This window comes from Pelodiscus sinensis, chromosome 19 (genome assembly GCF_049634645.1).
Source record: "Pelodiscus sinensis isolate JC-2024 chromosome 19, ASM4963464v1, whole genome shotgun sequence".
Lineage (NCBI taxonomy): Eukaryota > Metazoa > Chordata > Testudines > Trionychidae > Pelodiscus > Pelodiscus sinensis.
The window spans coordinates 15,246,512-15,265,473 of NC_134729.1; the positions used below are offsets into that span (position 1 = coordinate 15,246,512).

The following is an 18,962-nucleotide window of genomic DNA, read 5'->3' on the forward strand; positions in this document are numbered from 1 at the left end:
GGCACTCCCCTCTTCTCATGGATAAAGCTTGGACTTCTTACGCCCACTGGAATTTTTGAGAGTGCCTTAAAGGTGGTAGAATTTCCCTTAAGGGCACATCTAAAACTACCCTCGGCTTCCGAAAGAAGATATGCAATTTTGGCACAAATTTGCATATTTTCTTTCAATCCCTTTTTTGGAAGAGTTATTTTTTGGGGGGGGGGAGCAGTCTAGACGGGGTTTTTGCACAAATCCCCCCTTTTTCGAAAGAACCCTGTAAACCTTGTTTTTTGAGGAATAAGTGTTCTTTCGAAAAAAAAGGGAGGGTTTTGTGCAAAAACTGCTGTCTAGACTGCTTCCCCCCCCCAAAAAAACCCCTCTTCCAAAAAAGGGATTGGAAGAAGATATGCAAATGTGCACCGAATTTGCATATCTTTTCAAAAGCCAAGGTAGTCTAGACGTGTCCTTAGAAAATAAAGAACATGTGCCCACATTGTCCATGGCCAGCAGTCACCTCCACATAGTGAGAACACCAAGAAGCTGCTCCTCAGGAGACAGGGATGCAGTGGAAGGGGAAGTCAGTTTAATTATGCGAGGAGCACAAAGTATCTCCATTACCGTTTATCAGCCTTCACGTGATGCTGCTTGACATCCTTCAAATAGCGGCTCATGTAATATTCTAAGGTGTTGAGGAAGGTGCTGTCTTTATCTACAAGCTGGGCAGCTCTGGGCTGACTGGTCAGCCAGTCCATCACTGACTCCAGCTGTTCCTGCTGAATCTGCTGGAGAAAGAGGACACCAGGGAGATTAGACAAACTTATGCTGCTGATCAAAGGTTTCCAAGAGCACTTTACTCCCCTCCACCCCAGGTAACATCTATGACCCCTGCTCCCTTACCATCTGCTCTGTGAAGATTTGCAGGTCAGCAGGCGCTCCCTGTGAAGAGAGAAAAGGGATGCAGTGATGAAAGCCAGCATGGTGGCAGACACAATCTGGAATAGGGATGTAAATTCCCATTTAAATAAAGTTAAGCAGTTAAACTGTATGTTTAACTGGTTAACCCTGGAGGGCCAAGCCAGGCCCACCACAACGCACCATGAACACGAGGCTCCTCCGGCCAACCTGGGCTGCTTGTTAACTGGTTACCCCGGTAAGCATGCTGGTAAGATTAATGCTTACCAGGTAACTGGTTAACCCTTTACATTCCTAATCTGGAAAGGCCTGGCCAATTGGGTGCCTGTAGGGGGACACACATACCTTCTCAGTTAGGTTGTAGATGACCCGAGTCAAGGCCTCCGCAATGATCCTGGTGTTACGGGTAAGAGTCTTTGAGTCAACTTGTGACCTAGAAGAGAAGGGAGGCACAAGTCTGGCTATGCTAATGGCTGTCTCTTGGGAAAGCTCTTTTCACTCATACAACTGTGGTGAAACTTCACTCATGAAGGAGGAAGAATAGGGCACCTAATCAAAGCAGAGTTACAGACTGAACACCTCCAGCTCTTGGTCTTGATTTCTCAAGAGTTCCTGATATGCTACCATCACTTGAGAACATTACGATACCAGACCAACTGTGTTTATAAAGTACCACTAGCCCAGGGCCAGCCTGAGCCATTCATACACCCCGGGCCCCAGGAGCGTGGCCCTGCCCCAGGTGCCCGGTGCATGTGTGGCCCCGCTCCCAGGGCACCAGCACATGTGCAGCCCCACCCCCGCCCAGTCCAGCAGCCCCATGCAGTGCCCCCTACAGTGGGGTGCCCTGGGCAGTAGCCCGGTCAGCCCATAGCTTGGGCCAGCTCTGCACTAGCCCAAACGCCCATGCCACCACTGAACTTCCGCTGATGCCTTCCCTCAGAGCCACTGACCTCACATCCATGATGCTGTTGCGCAGGCCGTCCCGGTGGCTCTCCAGGTGGGAGATGGTGAAGGCAGGCAGGCGGCGGATCGCAAAGCGTTCATGCTCCCATGCCAGCATGTCCTCAGCCAGGTTTATCTTCTTATGCACCATGGAAAATTTCACTTCTGGAAACTGGCTGGCGACCACCTGTGGAAGACGACATGCAGCCCAGGAAAAGGATGACCAGGAACCATGTTCTGACCCAGACTGCAGTTCTAGTATTATCGATGGCAACACCTCCCTCTCCCAGCCTATTCCAAGGGTATGTTTCCGCCAACATCCTTCAGGAAGGACTGGTTAAGGCAGAAGCACCTGGAAAATATGTAGCAACCCTGGAAACCTGGCTCACTATTAAAGCAACGTTCTGCAATCACCAAGCTGCTGAGGCAGCCATCTGTGGCAGGAGCTGGCTAGTCAGTTCTTACAAGCAAGAAGCTCTATAAGGAAACATTGTACTAAAGAAAAGGAACTGACACCATCTGTTCCACATTGGATTTCCAAATGGTAGAAAACTCCTTGCACCAAATCAAGGCCACCAGACATGAGACTTCATCGCTTTTAGCCACAATAACTTCACATGCTCTATGCTTTATGAAAGCAGAAGAGCTCTCCATAGCTACTCACCCCTAAATGCGCAACCATGCAGCACATGTGCAGCCCGCCCACCCCCACAAGCCCAGGAAAGTTGATGCGTATCATTACCATCTCTAATTCCCTCAGAAAAGCATGCTGCAGGGTCCCCTCCTTCGGAGGTTTTGAGACGTGGAGGTGAAGACCTTTCCCTCTGCCCAGCGTGTCCAGGCACAGCACAAAAGCCACATTATCCTGCAGCAAACTGGAATCTGAAACAGATGTATCCAAACCCATGAAACGCCACTCCATGCTTTCAGGGACTTGAAACATGAGCAGAACATATAATGCGAACGTCTCTTTACTTTGCACAGGTATTACAGACCCACAGTAAGGGTATGTCTACACTTGCACCCTAGTTCGAACTAGAGATGCAAATGTAGGCATTTGAAATAGTCAATGAAGCGGGGATTTAAATATCTCGCGCTTCATTAGCATGATCTTGCCGGCACATTACTCCGATCAACAGCTGTTTCGAAAGTGAAAGTGCGCGCCGGGATGCATTAGTTCGAACCAAACCCCTTGGTTCGAACTAACGTTACTCCTAATTTTTTGAACTAGGGTGCAAATGCAGACATACCCTAAGGCGGCCAGTATGCACCCTACTCTTCCCTTACAATAGCTGCAATACAAATATCATGGACGATACTGTCCTGTACTTTATTACAGTAGGTCAGTATGGATTCAGCTGATATTAAAAGCCCACCCAACAATACAAAATGTGCACATAGGCCAGGGATCGGCAAACCCAGCTGGGGCACTGCTGGGCGGGGCATACTCGGCAGGTGTCTTCCGTGCAGTGCCACTCTCTTCCCCCCCCCCCCCCGCCACTAGGGAAACAGCAGCACACTGTCTGGAGGCTTTCCCTGCTGCAAGGGGGCATGAAGCCAGGTTAGCGACCCTCTTGTGCCCAGACACACCCCAATCCCCCTCACTCGCTCCCCTCCCCCTGCCAATACCCCACACCCCCAGCTTGCTCCAACACCCTCCCTCCTGGCCACACACTGCATCTTCCCTTGCTCTTATTCCCTCCCCCTGGCGAGACACCCAACTCCCAGCCTATTTCTGCACCCCACCTCCCACCCAGACCTTGCAACCTCTACTCTTTCTGCGCCCTACCTCCCACCCAGATCCTGCACACCATCCCTATCCCACACACTGGCAGCCCTGTCCCTCACACTGAACCCCCTCATTTATGTCCCCACCCCAGAGACTACCAGAGTCCATAAAATCCACTAACTCTGGACACAAATCAGATATCTGAAAAGGCAACACACAGAAACCTGTTGGGGAACATTTCAACTTGCCCGGGCACTCATTAATGGATCTCAGAGTTACCATATTGTTTCAGGCCAATTCCACAAGCCAACTACACAAGGATGCCTTAGAACGTAAGAGGTTTGATTCAGATCACAAAGGTATGAATAAAGACATTGGCTAGATGGCACGCTACATTCCACATCCTAATGACCTAAACAACTAAACTATGGGTACTTAAGAACAATTAGCACCTTCTCTATCAGCTTCATGTAGCACCAACACTAACTATTTCTTTCCCCTTTTTATCCTTCTTTTTCCTTCCCCTCCCACCCCCCATATCCCCCATTTATTTAGAAACTGGACCTTTATAACTCCATTCATCTGAAGAAGTGGGTTATGTCCACGAAAGCTCATGATACCATCTACATGTTTTGTTAATCTCTAAGGTGCTGCAAGACTAACTTGGCTACCCCTCTAAAGCTCTGGAACCCCAGAAAAGTAAATCTGATATATGGGAAGCCCCGAACCTCAGCCCTTCCCCTCACCCCATGGAGCTGGAACGCCAGAGGATTGAGGTGTCTCTGTTGAAGGCCACATCAGTGAGAGTTGAGGGGTTTTGAGGAGTTTTTTTTGCTTCTCACTTGTGTGGTTCCCAACTGATTTTTCTGTGGGTCAGTGGCCCCCAACTTAAATAAGATTCCACATGCCTGCCATAAAGAAAACATTGAAACCTTTTGTGTTGGACAAATTAATATTTTACTTTATTTAAAATGAAGTTTGATAAACTAATGAGAAAGTTAAAATGCTTAATCTGTTCCATAATTTAAATTAAACTGTTCTCCCTAGCTGCAGCTGGTTCAGTAAATAGGGTCACCAGCCTGCCTCTGTCTTTCCCCTTCCCCTCATACACAGATCTGTAAACAGAAGTGAATAAATTAAATCTTGGCATGCCATTTCTGAAAGGTTGCCGACCCCTGACATAGGCAATAAAGCATGTATTCTGAGACTTTCAAAGTGCTTTACCAAATATTAACCGTCATAACCCCATAGGGGTAGATCACTAAGAATATATCTTGATTTTAGAGGGGAAACATGAAACACAACAGCTAATGACACAGCAAATCAGTGACAGGGTCAGGAAAAGAACCAAACTTCTAATCCCAATCCTGCTCTCAACACTAGTCTGGGGGGTCCTTTTTGCAAACCCTCCGAAGACAACAGTTTCTCTCTGGAATGTGTATTGCTGGAGGGGACCACTGCAGGCCCATATGCCTAGTCCTGACTCATACACCTCTCATGTCCCTAGCATTTTCCTTAACCTTCCAGCTCCCAGAGAACCACATTCTCCCCAGAGAGCACAGGACACATACAGCGGGCTAGTGTTTCGCCCGCAAATGACACCACAGCCCCTGAAGTTAGACAACCCACCCGCCTCCCTATCCTAATTTATTATAGCACAAAGAGTGGAAGTTTTCATTTCTGAAATTGCTCCCCTCCAGCTGAGCTTGCAGGACAACACTCTGCTCGCATTCTAGGTGTCTGTCTCACCTGTGTGATCCAAGTTGTCTTCCAACCACCTCTTGGTTCCTTGATAGTTAAATTTGCCTCCTCCAGATGCAAAGAACAACAGATTATACCTGCCCACCAAGACATGGGGAAATTATAGTTAGCAGAATTCTTGGCTGTGGTGGCAGCATGCCCAGCCTCAGAAGAGGTAAAGGACAGTGCATGGCACTTTGCCCAAAGACTGACTTCTGCTCTGAGCTGCATCCTGTTAAGCACCCCTGAGTAAAATCACGAGTGTTTTTACTTTACATACCACATGCACTTGACTGCAACATCTATACAAGAATAGCATAAAATCCACATCCTAGCAGAAGGCAAGGAAATGCCTGCTGGAACACACAGTTCTTACTGAATATTTGGCACTTACACACTTTACATTTCCAAGACACTGTAGAGCCATTAACTAATCCCTTCTCCCAACAGTCCTGAGATGTAAGTGTCTCTAGCCTCCCTTTGCTGATGAGGAAAACCAGATACATGTTGAAGAACTTGCCACAAGCCACATAGCAAGACAGTGGCAGAGCAGGGATCAGAGTACAAGAATTCCTGGCTGTTATCCTGCCCTCACTCCACTAGATCATGCAGCCTCCACCTTACACAAAGCATAAACAGATAAGCCACTGCAAGGAAAAGATAGGAAAGAGCATGATCATTCATGAACAGCAGATGTATGGAAATAGAGCTTGTGGTAACAGCGCACAGGCAACTTGGTTTAACCATGCCAGCCCAGTCACTGTGCTAAAGGACTCTGCATGTAGAACATGTCACATCTGCAGGATTCTTAATGAGTCTCTCTCTCAGCCAAAACTCCTTCCATGAGCCCACCCCCACCCATGCTCTCCAGTGGAGAGAGCAGCTTCTTACCCAGCATGGGTACGTTTGTAGGTGTAGAGTCGAGAAAAGAGCCGGGCCAGCTCTAGTAGCACAGAGATGCCACTGCCATTGGAGTCTGCACCATGCGACAGCCACTGTAGAAAAAGCACAGGAGAGATAAAGACACAGGTATGTGATGGCACTATAGCACAGCTTCCTTGCAACACACAGGCCTTACAGGCCCCTTAAACACCCCTGCCCGACCCCTAGCAAGAGGGAGGAGAAGAGGCAGGTACACATGTGCTGGGATGCAACCAGTTAACAAGAACAGAGAGCTGCAGGAAAAATAATACTTACTGGGGCCACTCCAAAGGAATCATAATGGGCAACTATTACAATGGTAGGCAGGTCGTCTCCTCCCAGAGCAGCCAGCCTCCCCTGGAGAGAGAACACACAGGATCATTACCCCGCATCCCTTCCTGCATTACTCTATTGCCTGTAGTGCAGGGGTACAACAGACCACTCCTAACCATCTCCCCAGTGAATAATCATACTTCCACTGATTTCCAGCATTAAGTTCTTAACCCGCTTTCTGGTTTCTGAAGCCAGAAAGGTGGAAAAGCTGTCTCTACTACTTGGCTAAAAAATCTCTCCTTTCCTCTGAGGTTTTAACAGCACACCACTCGGTGAAATCCCCATACGGAATGGGCTTTCCTATAAATATTACCAGCCTAGATCCCAGTTCTGATCCATCTAGAACTCACCTCAAGGCTGGTTATCAGCCAGTCACTGACAGCCTTGCTCTGAGCCCCACTTGTAACCATCTGGAAGCCATTGGCCGTTGCCGTGTGCAGCAGAACTAGAAACAAAGAATTCACTATATTGTGAGGGAAAAAAATCTTACCCCGTGAATTCCCTTCCCAGCTGATGCAAAGTCTAGCTAAGCCCATCACCTTTATGACTTTTATGTTTTATGTTTCCAGTGACAAAGCATTTTAATTCTGCTAAAAAAACCCTCAACAAATGTTCACCCCAGTATCCAAAGGATGTTACAAATAATTGAGCCCAACACACTTGACAGACAGATAAAAATGAATGCCATTTACAATGAAGTAAATTGAGGAACATAAGTGTTTAAGTTACTTGCCCAAGGACACAGAGTGATCAGTGGCAGGGCCAGGAATACAGTAAACCCTCGCTACTTCGCGGTTCGACTATCGCGGATTCACGACTTCGCGGACTTTTTTCATTACATTATGTATATACGTGAATCCGCGATGGTCGAACCACGAAGTAGCGGTTACCAAAACTTTAAAAAGCCTCCGGGGAAGCCGGCGGGGGGGCATCCCAGGCGCGCCTGGGCTGCTCCCCCGCCGGAGCCCCTCCGCGGCTTTCAAAGCCTCGGGGGAAGCCGGCGGGGGGGCATCCCAGGCGCGCCTGGGCTGCTCCCCCGCCGGAGCCCCTCCGCGGCTTTCAAAGCCTCCGGGGAAGCCGGCGGGGGGGCATCCCAGGCGCGCCTGGGCTGCTCCCCCGCCGGAGCCCCTCCGCGGCTTTCAAAGCCTCGGGGGAAGCCGGCGGGGGGGCATCCCAGGCGCGCCTGGGCTGCTCCCCCGCCGGCTTCCCCGGAGGCTTTGAAAGCCGCGGAGGGGCTCCGGCGGGGGAGCAGCCCAGGCGCGCCTGGGATGCCCCCCCGCCGGCTTCCCCGGAGGCTTTGAAAGCCGCGGAGGGGCTCCGGCGGGGGAGCAGCCCAGGCGCGCCTGGGATGCCCCCCCGCCGGCTTCCCCGGAGGCTTTGAAAGCCGCGGAGGGGCTCCGGCGGGGGAGCAGCCCAGGCGCGCCTGGGATGCCCCCCCGCCGGCTTCCCCCGAGGCTTTGAGGATCCTACTTCTACTTCGCGGATTTTCATCTATCGCGGTCAGGTTTGGAACCTATCTACCGCGATAAACGAGGGTTCACTGTAGGCCAAAGAGATGTGACTCATCATAACCTGCTATAACTACTAATAAAACACAACTTCTCACCAAATTTTACTGAATTTGGGCCCTACAATGTTGCAAATGAGATGAAACTGAAATAAGGATTTGTGCAGAACAATATTTCTAAATCATGTCTCTCCAAGTAATGTAACAACACAGCCTTTATATAGCCTTTTCATTCACAGATCATTATCTCCAATTTGCAGATACAGAAAGTAAGACCACGAAAATTAAGTGGTCTGTCCAAATGACACAGTAGGCAAGCTAGGAATAAAACTCAGAACTCCTGGAATCTATTGCCCTAGCCATTAGACCATGCTGCATTTCCAGAATTTTGCAGAAACATCTGCCTACCATTCAGAGGGACACGTGACTAAGGAACATTATTTTGGACCATTTTCTTCCTTTCAACTCCCTCCTTTTATTGCAACTCACCTTCAGCAGCAGAAGCTGTTCCTTGCGATGTAGAAGCAGCCTGTGTTTGATCATAGATGGAGAGCAGCTCTGCATCCTCAACTGCAAAATAGACCGGCACGATGGTTTCCATGGCCAGCATTTCTGGCTCTATCTCCATGAATTGCTGAAAATTTAGGAGGAGAGGGGCAAACTTAGGCTTCATTAAACTTGCAAGGAGGCAAGCAATCTAATGGCCAAAGCAGAGGGCATAAATCAAAGTTTTAATGTTAACCTTGACAGAAACCCACATCAAACCACAATGGGGTGTTTCGGTCACTATATTGTACCTGAATCTTTGCTCCCTTTCTCCATTAACATCACCACTCTATCTGGAGGGATATTTACCCGGACAACATCTTGCGGTACTGCTGACATGGCCTTGGGCAAGATGATCACCACGGCCCCAGCTGACTGGCGGAGGGCCTTTTGGTACTGCTCATACGAGAAATCCACAAGCCGCATCATCACGCAGCGGCGGCTGAGAACGTCCGCCTCTACAGTCCGGGCCTCTGTGTTTAATACCGCATTCCTGGTGCCTGCCAGGAAGAAGCAGAGGATGAGATCTAGCCAACGATCTTGTAAATACCAGCATTCCGCTCCCAGAGTGCTCTTTATGCTAAACAGCCTTGATTATTTCCATGGTCATCAGAAGAGACAGATATTTGTAATCATTGAAGTTATTCCTTTTTCTCTTCTCTATTCCTTTTCGGCACCCTCAGTTTTCCCCCTTCCCTATGTGGGTTACACTAATCTTCATATCTACATCACTTATAACCAGATTTGTGGAACCATGTTCTGACATGCTCACCTGACCCAATTATTGATACAGTACAATCAAATCCACATAGCAGGATTCTCCTCCAGCACAGTGATAGATTAGATCTGTTTGCTTCTCTGCACCTATCATCTATATATGTATCCAATGCTTCCTGGGAAAATCTGGGAAGCAGATTGTCCAGTCAGCTGCATTTTCTGGCTTTGGGAATAGCTTGCCTAAGAGCACAGAGGTAAAGCTGAATGGAAATGCTAACAGATAGCATAGTTTGAGAACATATGAAATGTGGCTATACATGCACAAGTTACACAGAATATAAAATCAAGAAGTTTGGAATGGTAGAAAATTGATAAGGGAAGAAAAGAGACAGAAGGAGAACTCTATAGTCAGGAGAGTTAAGGACAAAAAGCAGTTCTTTAACTATATTAGGAATATTCTGAAAGTGGCTTTGGTCCATTACTAGATGGAAATGGTAGAATTATAATAATATGGAAAGGCAGAAGTGCTCAGTAATTATTTCTGTTCTGTATTTGGAGAAAAACAGATGATATCGCCTCATCATAAAGTGATAAGATTCTTTCCGTTCTATTGATACCTCTCTGCAGGATGTAAAACAGAAGCTACTAAAGTTAGATTTTTTTTAAAACAGTAGGTGTCCCAATAAGCCACATCCAAAAAAATTTGTAAACTGGCTGATGAGCTGGTTGGGACATTAATGTCAATTTTCAGTGAGTCTTGATGCACTGTCCAAGAAAACTAATGTGGCAATTTTTAAAAAAGGTAAACAAGATGAGCCAGGCAATTATAGGACTGTTAGGCTGACAGTGATCTCAGGCAAAGATAAGAGGGGCTAATATGGGACTTGATTAATTCAAATTAAGCAAGGCTAATGTAATTAATGAAAATCAACATAGGTTTATGGAAAACGACTCATGTCAAAATAACTTGTAATCTTGTCAAAAAAAGATGTCAAGTTTGACTGATAAAGGTAAGAGAGTTGATATACTATATCTAGTCCTCTCTAAGGCATTTGACTTGGTATCACACAACAATTTGATTAAAAGAACTTGAAAGATATTAATCTAACATGGCACACGCTAAATGGATTAAAAACTGGCTAACAGAGGGGCTTCAAAATTAATTGTAAACAGGGAATCATCATGAAATGGGTGTGTTTCCAGTGGGGTCCCCTACTTAAAAATATAGTGCCCCATTCTATAGGTCAGGCTGACTTAAAAGCACTAACACCATGCTGAAAAGCCGCATGATGTCAGTATTTTAAGTCACTGTGCTTGAACCTGGCAGTACCCCCGATTCACATTAGTCTTGCCTGAGTTGACTGTGAAGGTCAAGTCTAGAACTGCTTACATGGTTAACATGTGTCCGTAGAAAAAAGACCAAACCACTTTCCAACATAAGCACAGTTCTTTATGGTTTATGCCCCAATGATGGCAGAACATCCGAGAACTGCATTATACATTTACACAATAGCGTTTTATATGGGTTTTACTGGCAGAGTTCCACCACGGTTTTCCTGAGCAGTGGGAGCATACATTTTTTTTCTTCCTAAGAACTGTACTTCATGCCCCACTGCACCAAGGTGTATAGCATAGTGTGTAATAGGGCTGTGAATGGGTAACCAATTAACTGGTTACCTGGTGCCTAGGATCAGCCCCTCCCCCACTCGCAGCCCCCCAGTTCCAGCCCCGCTAGGCCCACTGCACACAGAGCTGATAGCCCTGTGGGCTGCTCCAGTCATACTGGAGTGGTCCCCCACCAGGGATCCTGCTTAATCAGTTATCTCAGGGATCGGCTACCTTTTCAAACCAAAGAGCCAAACTACATCAAAATTCAGATCAGGTGGTCAACAAAAAGCCATGATGATTAATAATAGCATAAATTAAATGTACTCACAGATTTTATTTAATGGGACTTCTGCTGCTGCATCTTTTCATACATTCCTTTGAAGTTTACATCATAACTGGTCAAATTCAAGTTCATGCACACATTCAGACTACAAGCGTTTTACGCGTTTTTTAAATTTTGAATTTTTCATTTTAATTTAAAAAGTTGCATGTATTTTGGGAATGACCAAAGAGTCATATTTGGTTTCATACTGAGCTATATTTGGCTCGAGAGCCATAGGTTGCTGACCCTGAGTTAACTGGTTAATCTTAATGCTTGGGCTTCCATACAAAACAAGCTGTAGAATTTTCTCCAGTCACCCCTGCTTTAGCCCAGCTAGTACAGACCACTTCCCCTGTGCAGTGCTACACAAACAAAGGGATCTACACTAGTGGATCAGCTTGTATGATCAGAGGGGCCTCTAGCTATAATACACCTCGCAAAGAAATAAATCTGCCCATGCTCATTAGAAAAAAATCATATAACAATCATAGAATCACAGAGCTGGAAGAGACCTCAGGATGTCATCAAGTCCAGCCCCCTGCCCAAGGCAGGACCAATCCCAACTAAATCAACCCAGCCAGGGCTTTGTCAAGCCAAGACTTAATCCTGAAAGAAATGCCTGTTTAAACATGGTTTGAACTAAGGATGCTAAGTAATGGTTAACTGACTAATCCATAAGCACTTCTGCATTCCTCCTTTGAAATGTACAAGAGCTGTGCAGCCTGAGACCAGCGGGAAGTCCCGCTGACTCAGGCGTGCCAGCTTTGAAATGTACGAGAGTCCCCAGCAGGGGCTCTGGTGCATTTCAAAGCGGCAGCGCCCTCATGGAGTCCCCTGCTAACCCCAAGTTCCATGCTGCGCTGCTGATTTGAGCTATGCAGCGCTGTCCCTTTCAAACGCCACCTCAGCGTTTCAAAGGGGCAGCACCGCACAGCTGAACCCCAGATCAGCTGTGCAGCACTGCTGCTTTAAAGTACCTCCTTTTCCTCTATCAGATAGAGGCAGCAAAAGGGGGGGGGGGAGGAATCCACTAGTCAACTGACTATCCGATAAGCATTTGCTTATTGGCTAGTTGACTAGTCCTTAACATCCCTAGTTCAAACTAGCATATTTGGATCCCAGCATGGACTTCTGCAGCATGAGCTCAACATTGTAATGTCCAGAGAAAACAAGACCGACCTACCTTTTGTACCTTTTCAGAGGAAAATTAAATATGTATATAGTTATTTTTAATCTGAATAATTTTTACATAGTATTAGAGTAAATCAAACTGTTCAAAACTAGGAATGCCATCATGTAAAGAGTGATAGAAATGTAGCCGTGTTAGTCTGGGGTAGCTGAAGCAAAATGCAGGACAATGTAGCACTTTAAAGACTAACAAGATGGTTTATTAGATGGCCCACGAAAGCTCATCATCTAATAAACCATCTTGTTAGTCTTTAAAGTGCTACATTGTCCTGCATTTTGCATCATGTAAAGAGTTAATTTTGTCAACTACGTGCATTTACCTCCCCTTGCTGCCTCTGTATCAGAGGCAGCAAGAGGGGGAGTGGAAGCTGGTGCCCTTGAGGAACTAGCTTTTAAACTGGCCCCCCTCAAGTACCAGACCCGCCTGCTCTCACACCCCACCCCCGCACTGCTGCCTCTAATAGAGAAGCAGTAGCATGGAGGGTGGGAGGATAGGCTGGAGCCAGTAAGCATGGGAAGCTGGCTTTCAATCCAGCTCCCCATGCATATTGGCTCCCATGGACCTGCCTGTCCCCACTTCCTTGCTGCCTCCTACAGAGGCAGCTGGGGGGAGCTGGCATAAAAGCCGGTTCCCTCCAGCGCCACTTATCCCCCTCCCCCGGGTTGCTGCCTCCGGGAACTATCAAATAGTTGTATAACTGCTAAGATTTCATGCAGTTATACAACTATTCAACTACACTAGGGATGTTAAATTTCAATTAACTAATCAAATAGTCGATGTTTCCATCGATTACTAGATTAGTTGATAAGGACTAGCACATCGGTCCGCCTTTGAGTCCCAGTGGGGACTCTTGTACATTTCAAAATTGGAATGCCACCACAGCAACCCCTCCTGCTCCCATGGAGCTAGAGGGAACCAGCTTTTAAGCCAATTCCCCCCCAGCACCTTCTCCTTTTCCCCCGTCTTTGTGATAGAGGCAGCAAGGGGAGGGAGGAAGTGACTAGTCGATTCATTGCTTACATCCCTAGATTACACTACATCTAACATCCCTATTCTTAGCCCGATTCAGGCTCAACCTTTTAAAAAAACTTAGTTGATCCCACTGGAAAGGAATTTGAGAGTTTGGTACAAAAAAAAGTTTTTGCCCCAAAGGACATCTGACCTCAGTACACAGAGAATAGGAACATTAGCTACCTAAAGCGTTTAGCAAGGGACAAAGGGAATACACAATTCACTCAGCTTAAAGGGCCCAGAAAAAGAAACAGCATTAAAAGTTAATCGCAAGCATCTTACAAATCAATATGCTGTTTTTCTAAGAGTCCAAGACTTGGAACAAGAGAGATGCTGTGAACACTGGCTTGGATTTAAGATTCTTACAGCTGAAGTCAAAGCCAACTGAAATTTGTGTGCAGTACCTCCTGTTAAATCTGCCAGCAAAGACTGACTGCAGTCTGAAGAAATACAGCTCAGTATCTCCATGAGAGAATAGAGCTATGACCTAATGAATGTATCAAGAATGGACATTTCAACATTGGCAACGATTAAACTTTGGTTCAAAAATAATGACAAGAATCTAGTTCATTCATATATCTCATACGTCAATATCAGACTAGGGGGGAGAACTTACAAGGTACATAGATCTAGCCAATATTATTTCCCCTTTAATGCTGTTTAATCTTACGGAATTTCAGAAAGATCTGGAGATTCAATCCCCAACATGCTATGACACAAATCAGGGGCTGTATGTTAGGATTTCAACAAATGGCTGAAGTTTTAAACTACAATGACAAAAAATTATAAAACCCACATGGAAGCAGCATATAAACCCTAATTTGGAAGACGACAGCTAGGTGACTGCCCTCTTACAAACAATTCTTCATTCTTTGTTAATCAGTGTGGGAGGACGAAACAAATTATAACACTTCAACTCATGATGGAGGTTATATTTTTGACTCAAGACAAGACATTTAGCAATCAAAATACTATATATCTGAGAAAATTTGTATGTTCAAAAACTCCTCCTAAACAGGAAGAGCTAGGACACCAAATTTGGTATACAGCTCCCTTTTATCATAAATTAATAGCAAGGTAAGGGTTTGGGTCATAGAATACTAGAACTGGAAGGGACTTGGAGAGATCATCAAATCCAGTCCCCTGCCCTCACGGCAGGACCAAGCACTGTCTAGATCGGGGCTACTCAACATGCAGCCTGTGGGCCATTTGTGGCCCACAGGGCGGTTTGGGTTTACACAGGGCTCAACATGCGATCCACAGGTAGGTTCCTTTGAACATGGCCTCCACTGGGAACATGCTCCACAACAGCAAGTCAATATAATGATCTTCTGTTGATATGCGTTTTAGTAGTTAAATTCCTGGACAATCAATTGCTCATTCAAAGTGCTGTTGTATGGAAATCAGGTAAATATTGCATTTTATGAACATCAGCAGAACTGATTTAAATGGGGCCTGCCTGTTGTGTAGTCTTGCCTTAATCTTTGTATTCATGCCCGTCAGTGTGAAAGAAGCTATTTGCATATATTTGCATGTGTACGCAACCACACTTAAGTTGCGGACCTCAGCATGTGTTGTATGATTGTGGCCCCTAGGGCTTCCAAAGTTGAGTAAACCTGATCTAGACCTGTGTTTCTCAACCAGTGATACAAATATCATTGGGGTACTCGAGAGAAGTCTGGGGGGTATATCAACACAACTGAAACTTGGAGAAAACTGAATTTCTGTTTTAAGTTTTACAGCGCTTTGTTATTTTTGTACTTTTTACACCCAAAAATTTCATTGCCCACCTGGCTACGATTAAACTAATGTGTTGCGATGATAGAAAAAAGTGTGTGTCTGAAAACTGTAGATACTGGGGGTACTTATAATTGTTTTTAATGGGGGGGGACTTACAATTTTATTTTATAAAAGAGGTACTTTATAAAAAAAAAGGTTGAGAGACACTGATCTAGATCATCTCTGATCGATGTCTATCCAACCTGATTTTAAAAATTTCCAGTGAAGGAGATTCCACAACCTCCCCAGGCAATTTATGCCAGTATTTAACCATCCTGACAATTAGGAAGTTTTTTCTAATGTCCAACCTAAACTTCCCTTGCTGCAGTTTAAGCCCGTTGCTTCTTGTGCTATTATCAGAGGCCAAAGAAAACAATTTTTCCCCTCCTCCCTGTGAAAGAGATGTGCCTGGAACAGGATTGCTTCTCACAAAACCATACAGAAAAGAGACAATGAAAGAGGCTGGCTGAGGGCACACCCAACCCACTGGGACTGCACTAGCCACAAGCCTCCACCCTCCAGGCTCCCTTTACACAGCACAGGGTATGTGCGTGTAAGGGGGCTGAAGCTCCCCTTCTACCCATTTCTACAGGAACATTGCTAACTTTCCTTTCCTCAGGGAGTGAGGGGAAAGTGCACAGTTTGCTGAAGTCCTCACTCTGGCTGGGGAGCACAGGGGGCAGGCAAATCTGGACCTGCCCCAGCCGGGGGACATGCACCCCTCCCCTGGCTATGCCTGCTGGAGCTGCAGCAGCTTTGAAGAGGTGTTTCTCATCTGGCTCTAAGATGCTGTGGTGAGAGAGGGCTGGGGGTAGTCCTCTTTCCCCTGGGCAGCCTGCATACTACACCTCTCATCCACAGTCTCACTCCAGAGCAATGATTTAAATGAAGAAATACAGAAATTAACTGAGTTAAGAACCCAAGCAACGCCAAGTACATTTTCTAGTAAGAACATCAGGACTAAAAAAGGAGGAGGGAACTGTAATGTAAAGAAAGCATAAGTCTAGATTGGAGAAGGGGTTAGAACTTTCATACCAGCTAGCAGTGGGGCATATATGAGGAAGAGAGAGAAAAGTGAAAACAGAGTAGCTCACAAAGGAGGAAATTTGACTTCTGAGCAGAAAGGAGAGGAACAGTCAAAGATCAATTTAGATGCCAAATTATCTAACATAAGAGACTAAGGCCAGTGTTTAAACCAGGAGTGGGTTTAGCCCCAAGAGAGGGAGGACAGAACTGAGCTATCTGCAACACTGAAGAGTTGTGCCAGAGGCAATCGGCACTCAAACAGCCAGTGCTCACTTGCCCAGTGACCTCTGCAGAGATCCCTAAACTTCCTCATGTCCTCTGGCAAAGCAGCTGTAAATCTGGGTGAAAAGTAAAATCCTGGTTTAGTGGAAACCAGATGTTAAATTTGTGCTGGGTTCCTCAGCTAAGTAAAGTGACCTGCACAGACAGGACACCAGCTGATTTATGACACTGGTTAAAACCCCACCATGTATCGGCAGTGGGGGTTGTAGCAGGGGAGAAAGAAGCCCTCACACGTGCTCATGGGAAAGGACATTGCCAAACCAGCAAGGGAAGAGCAAAGCCACGTGCCTGAAGTACAGCCCCTCTCAGACACAGCCAAGAGTTCCTTTCCTTAGGCCAGTACAGCCAACGAAAAAGGTTACAGAGCCCCAGGGTAAGGCACTGGAGGGAATGCGGAGGGGCGGCGGGGGCAGGATCCGGAGGGGGCACTGGAGGGGAGCGGGGGGGTGGGGGGGGGGCAGGGGCAGGATCCGGGGGGGGCCGGGGGGGGCAGGGGCAGGATCCGGGGGGGGGCCGGGGGCAGGATCTGGGGGGGGGCCGGGGGCAGGATCCAGGGGGACACTGGAGGGAGTGCGGGGGGGCTGGGGGCAGGATCCGGAGGGGGCACTGGAGGGGGTGCGGGGGGGCTGGGGGCAGGATCCGGAGGGGGCCAGGGGGGTGCAGGGGCAGGATCCGGGGGGGGGCACTGGAGAGGGTACGGGGGGGCCGGGAGTAGGATCCGGGGGGGCACTGGAGGGGGTGCGGAGGGGGGCAGGGTCCCGGGGGGGCACCGGAGGGGGTGCGGAGGGGGGCAGGGTCCCCGGGGGGCACCGGAGGGGGTGCGGAGGGGGGCAGGGTCCCGGGGGGGCACTGGAGGGGGTGCGGAGGGGGGCAGGGTCCGGGGGGGCAGGATCCGGGGGGGTGCGGACGGGGGCAGGGTCCCGGGGGGGCCGGAGGGGCGGGGCAGGGTCCCGGGGGGGCACTGGGGGGGTGCGGGGGCAGGGTCCCGGGGGGGCACTGGGGGGGTGCGGGGGCAGGGTCCCGGGGGGGGCAGGATCCGGGGGGGGCAGGATCCGGGGGGGTGCGGAGGGGCGGGGCAGGATCCGGGGAGGGCACTGGGGGGGTCCCGGGGGGCGGGGCAGGGTGCCGGGGGGGCGCTGGAGAGGGTGCGGGGGCAGGATCCGAGGGGGCACTGGGGGGGGTGCGGGGGCAGGATCCGGGGGGGGCAGGATCCGGGGGGGGCAGGGTCCCGGGGGGGCGCTGGAGGGGGTACGGGGGCAGGATCCGGGGAGGGCAGGATCCGGGGGGGCAGGGTCCCGGGGGGGCACTGGAGGGGGTACGGGGGCAGGATCCGGGGGGGGCAGGATCCGGGGGGGGCACCGGAAGGGGTGCGGAGGGGGGCAGGGTCCCGGGGGGGCACCGGAGGGGGTGCGGAGGGGGGCAGGGTCCCGGGGGGGCACCGGAGGGGGTGCGGAGGGGGGCAGGGTCCCGGGGGGGGCAGGATCCGGGGGGGGTGCGGAGGGGGGCAGGGTCCCGGGGGGGCCGGAGGGGCGGGGCGCGGAGGGGGGCAGGGTCCCGGGGGGGCACTGGGGGGGGTGCGGGGGCAGGGTCCGGGGGGGGCACTGGAGGGGGTGCGGAGGGGGGGCAGGATCCGGGGGGGTGCGGAGGGGCGGGACAGGATCCGGGGAGGGCACTGGGGGGGGTCCCGGGGGGCGGGGCAGGGTGCCGGGGGGCGCTGGAGGGGGTGCGGGGGCAGGATCCGAGGGGGCACTGGGGGGGGTGCGGGGGCAGGATCCGGGGGGGCAGGGTCCCGGGGGGGCGCTGGAGGGGGTACGGGGGCAGGATCCGGGGAGGGCAGGATCCGGGGGGGCAGGGTCCCGGGGGGGCGCTGGAGGGGGTACGGGGGTAGGATCCGGGGGGGGGCAGGATCCGGGGGGGCCGGAGGGGCGGGGCAGGATCCGGGGGGGGCAGGATCCGGGGGGGCCGGAGGGGCGGGGCAGGGTCCGGGGGGGGCAGGATCCCGGGGGGGCACTGGAGGGGGTGCGGAGGGGGGCAGGATCCGGGGGGGCCGGGGGGGCACTGGGGGGGTCCCGGGGGGGCAGGATCCGGGGGGGCCGGGGGGGCACTGGGGGCGCTTACCGTAGGGCTGCCCGCCCAGCTCGTACTGCTGCATGCGATAGACCGTGAACTCGTGCGCGGCCTCGGCGGCGGGCGGCGGGCCCAGCAGCAGCAGCAGGGCCGGCACGAAGAGCAGGACGCTGAGCGGCAGGCACGAGGCCTTGAGCACCGACTCCAGCACCTCGCCCGCCTCCTCCAGCATCGCCCCGGCCCCTCGCGCCGCAGCCCGCAGGCACCGCCCGGACAGCCCGCCGGGGCCTCGCTCGCAAGCGCTCACGGGAGATGGAACTCTGCCAAGGGGCCTCGCCGCAGGGGCTGCTGG

General features: G+C 50.0%; 1 protein-coding gene across 3 annotated transcripts in view; it reads right to left on the reverse strand.

The window, feature by feature from the left end:
* NCLN (nicalin) overlaps positions 1 to 18,919 on the reverse strand; it is a 39,001-nt gene extending 20,082 nt beyond the window's left edge. For 2 of the 3 annotated variants that reach the window (XM_075902529.1, XM_075902528.1), the window contains exons 1-12: positions 18,662 to 18,918; positions 8,919 to 9,109; positions 8,553 to 8,697; positions 6,907 to 7,001; positions 6,500 to 6,580; positions 6,194 to 6,297; positions 5,312 to 5,400; positions 2,576 to 2,715; positions 1,842 to 2,020; positions 1,237 to 1,324; positions 877 to 915; positions 598 to 761 (exon numbers count right to left, since the gene is read on the reverse strand). In XM_075902529.1, the coding sequence (XP_075758644.1) occupies positions 598 to 761; positions 877 to 915; positions 1,237 to 1,324; positions 1,842 to 2,020; positions 2,576 to 2,715; positions 5,312 to 5,400; positions 6,194 to 6,297; positions 6,500 to 6,580; positions 6,907 to 7,001; positions 8,553 to 8,697; positions 8,919 to 9,109; positions 18,662 to 18,842 (1,496 nt within the window). In that variant the 5' untranslated portion in view covers positions 18,843 to 18,918. Of the gene's footprint in view, positions 1 to 597; positions 762 to 876; positions 916 to 1,236; positions 1,325 to 1,841; positions 2,021 to 2,575; positions 2,716 to 5,311; positions 5,401 to 6,193; positions 6,298 to 6,499; positions 6,581 to 6,906; positions 7,002 to 8,552; positions 8,698 to 8,918; positions 9,110 to 18,661 lie in introns of all 3 variants that reach the window. The other variant, XM_075902530.1, reaches the window with a different exon arrangement.
* Positions 18,920 to 18,962: the final 43 nt, after the last annotated feature.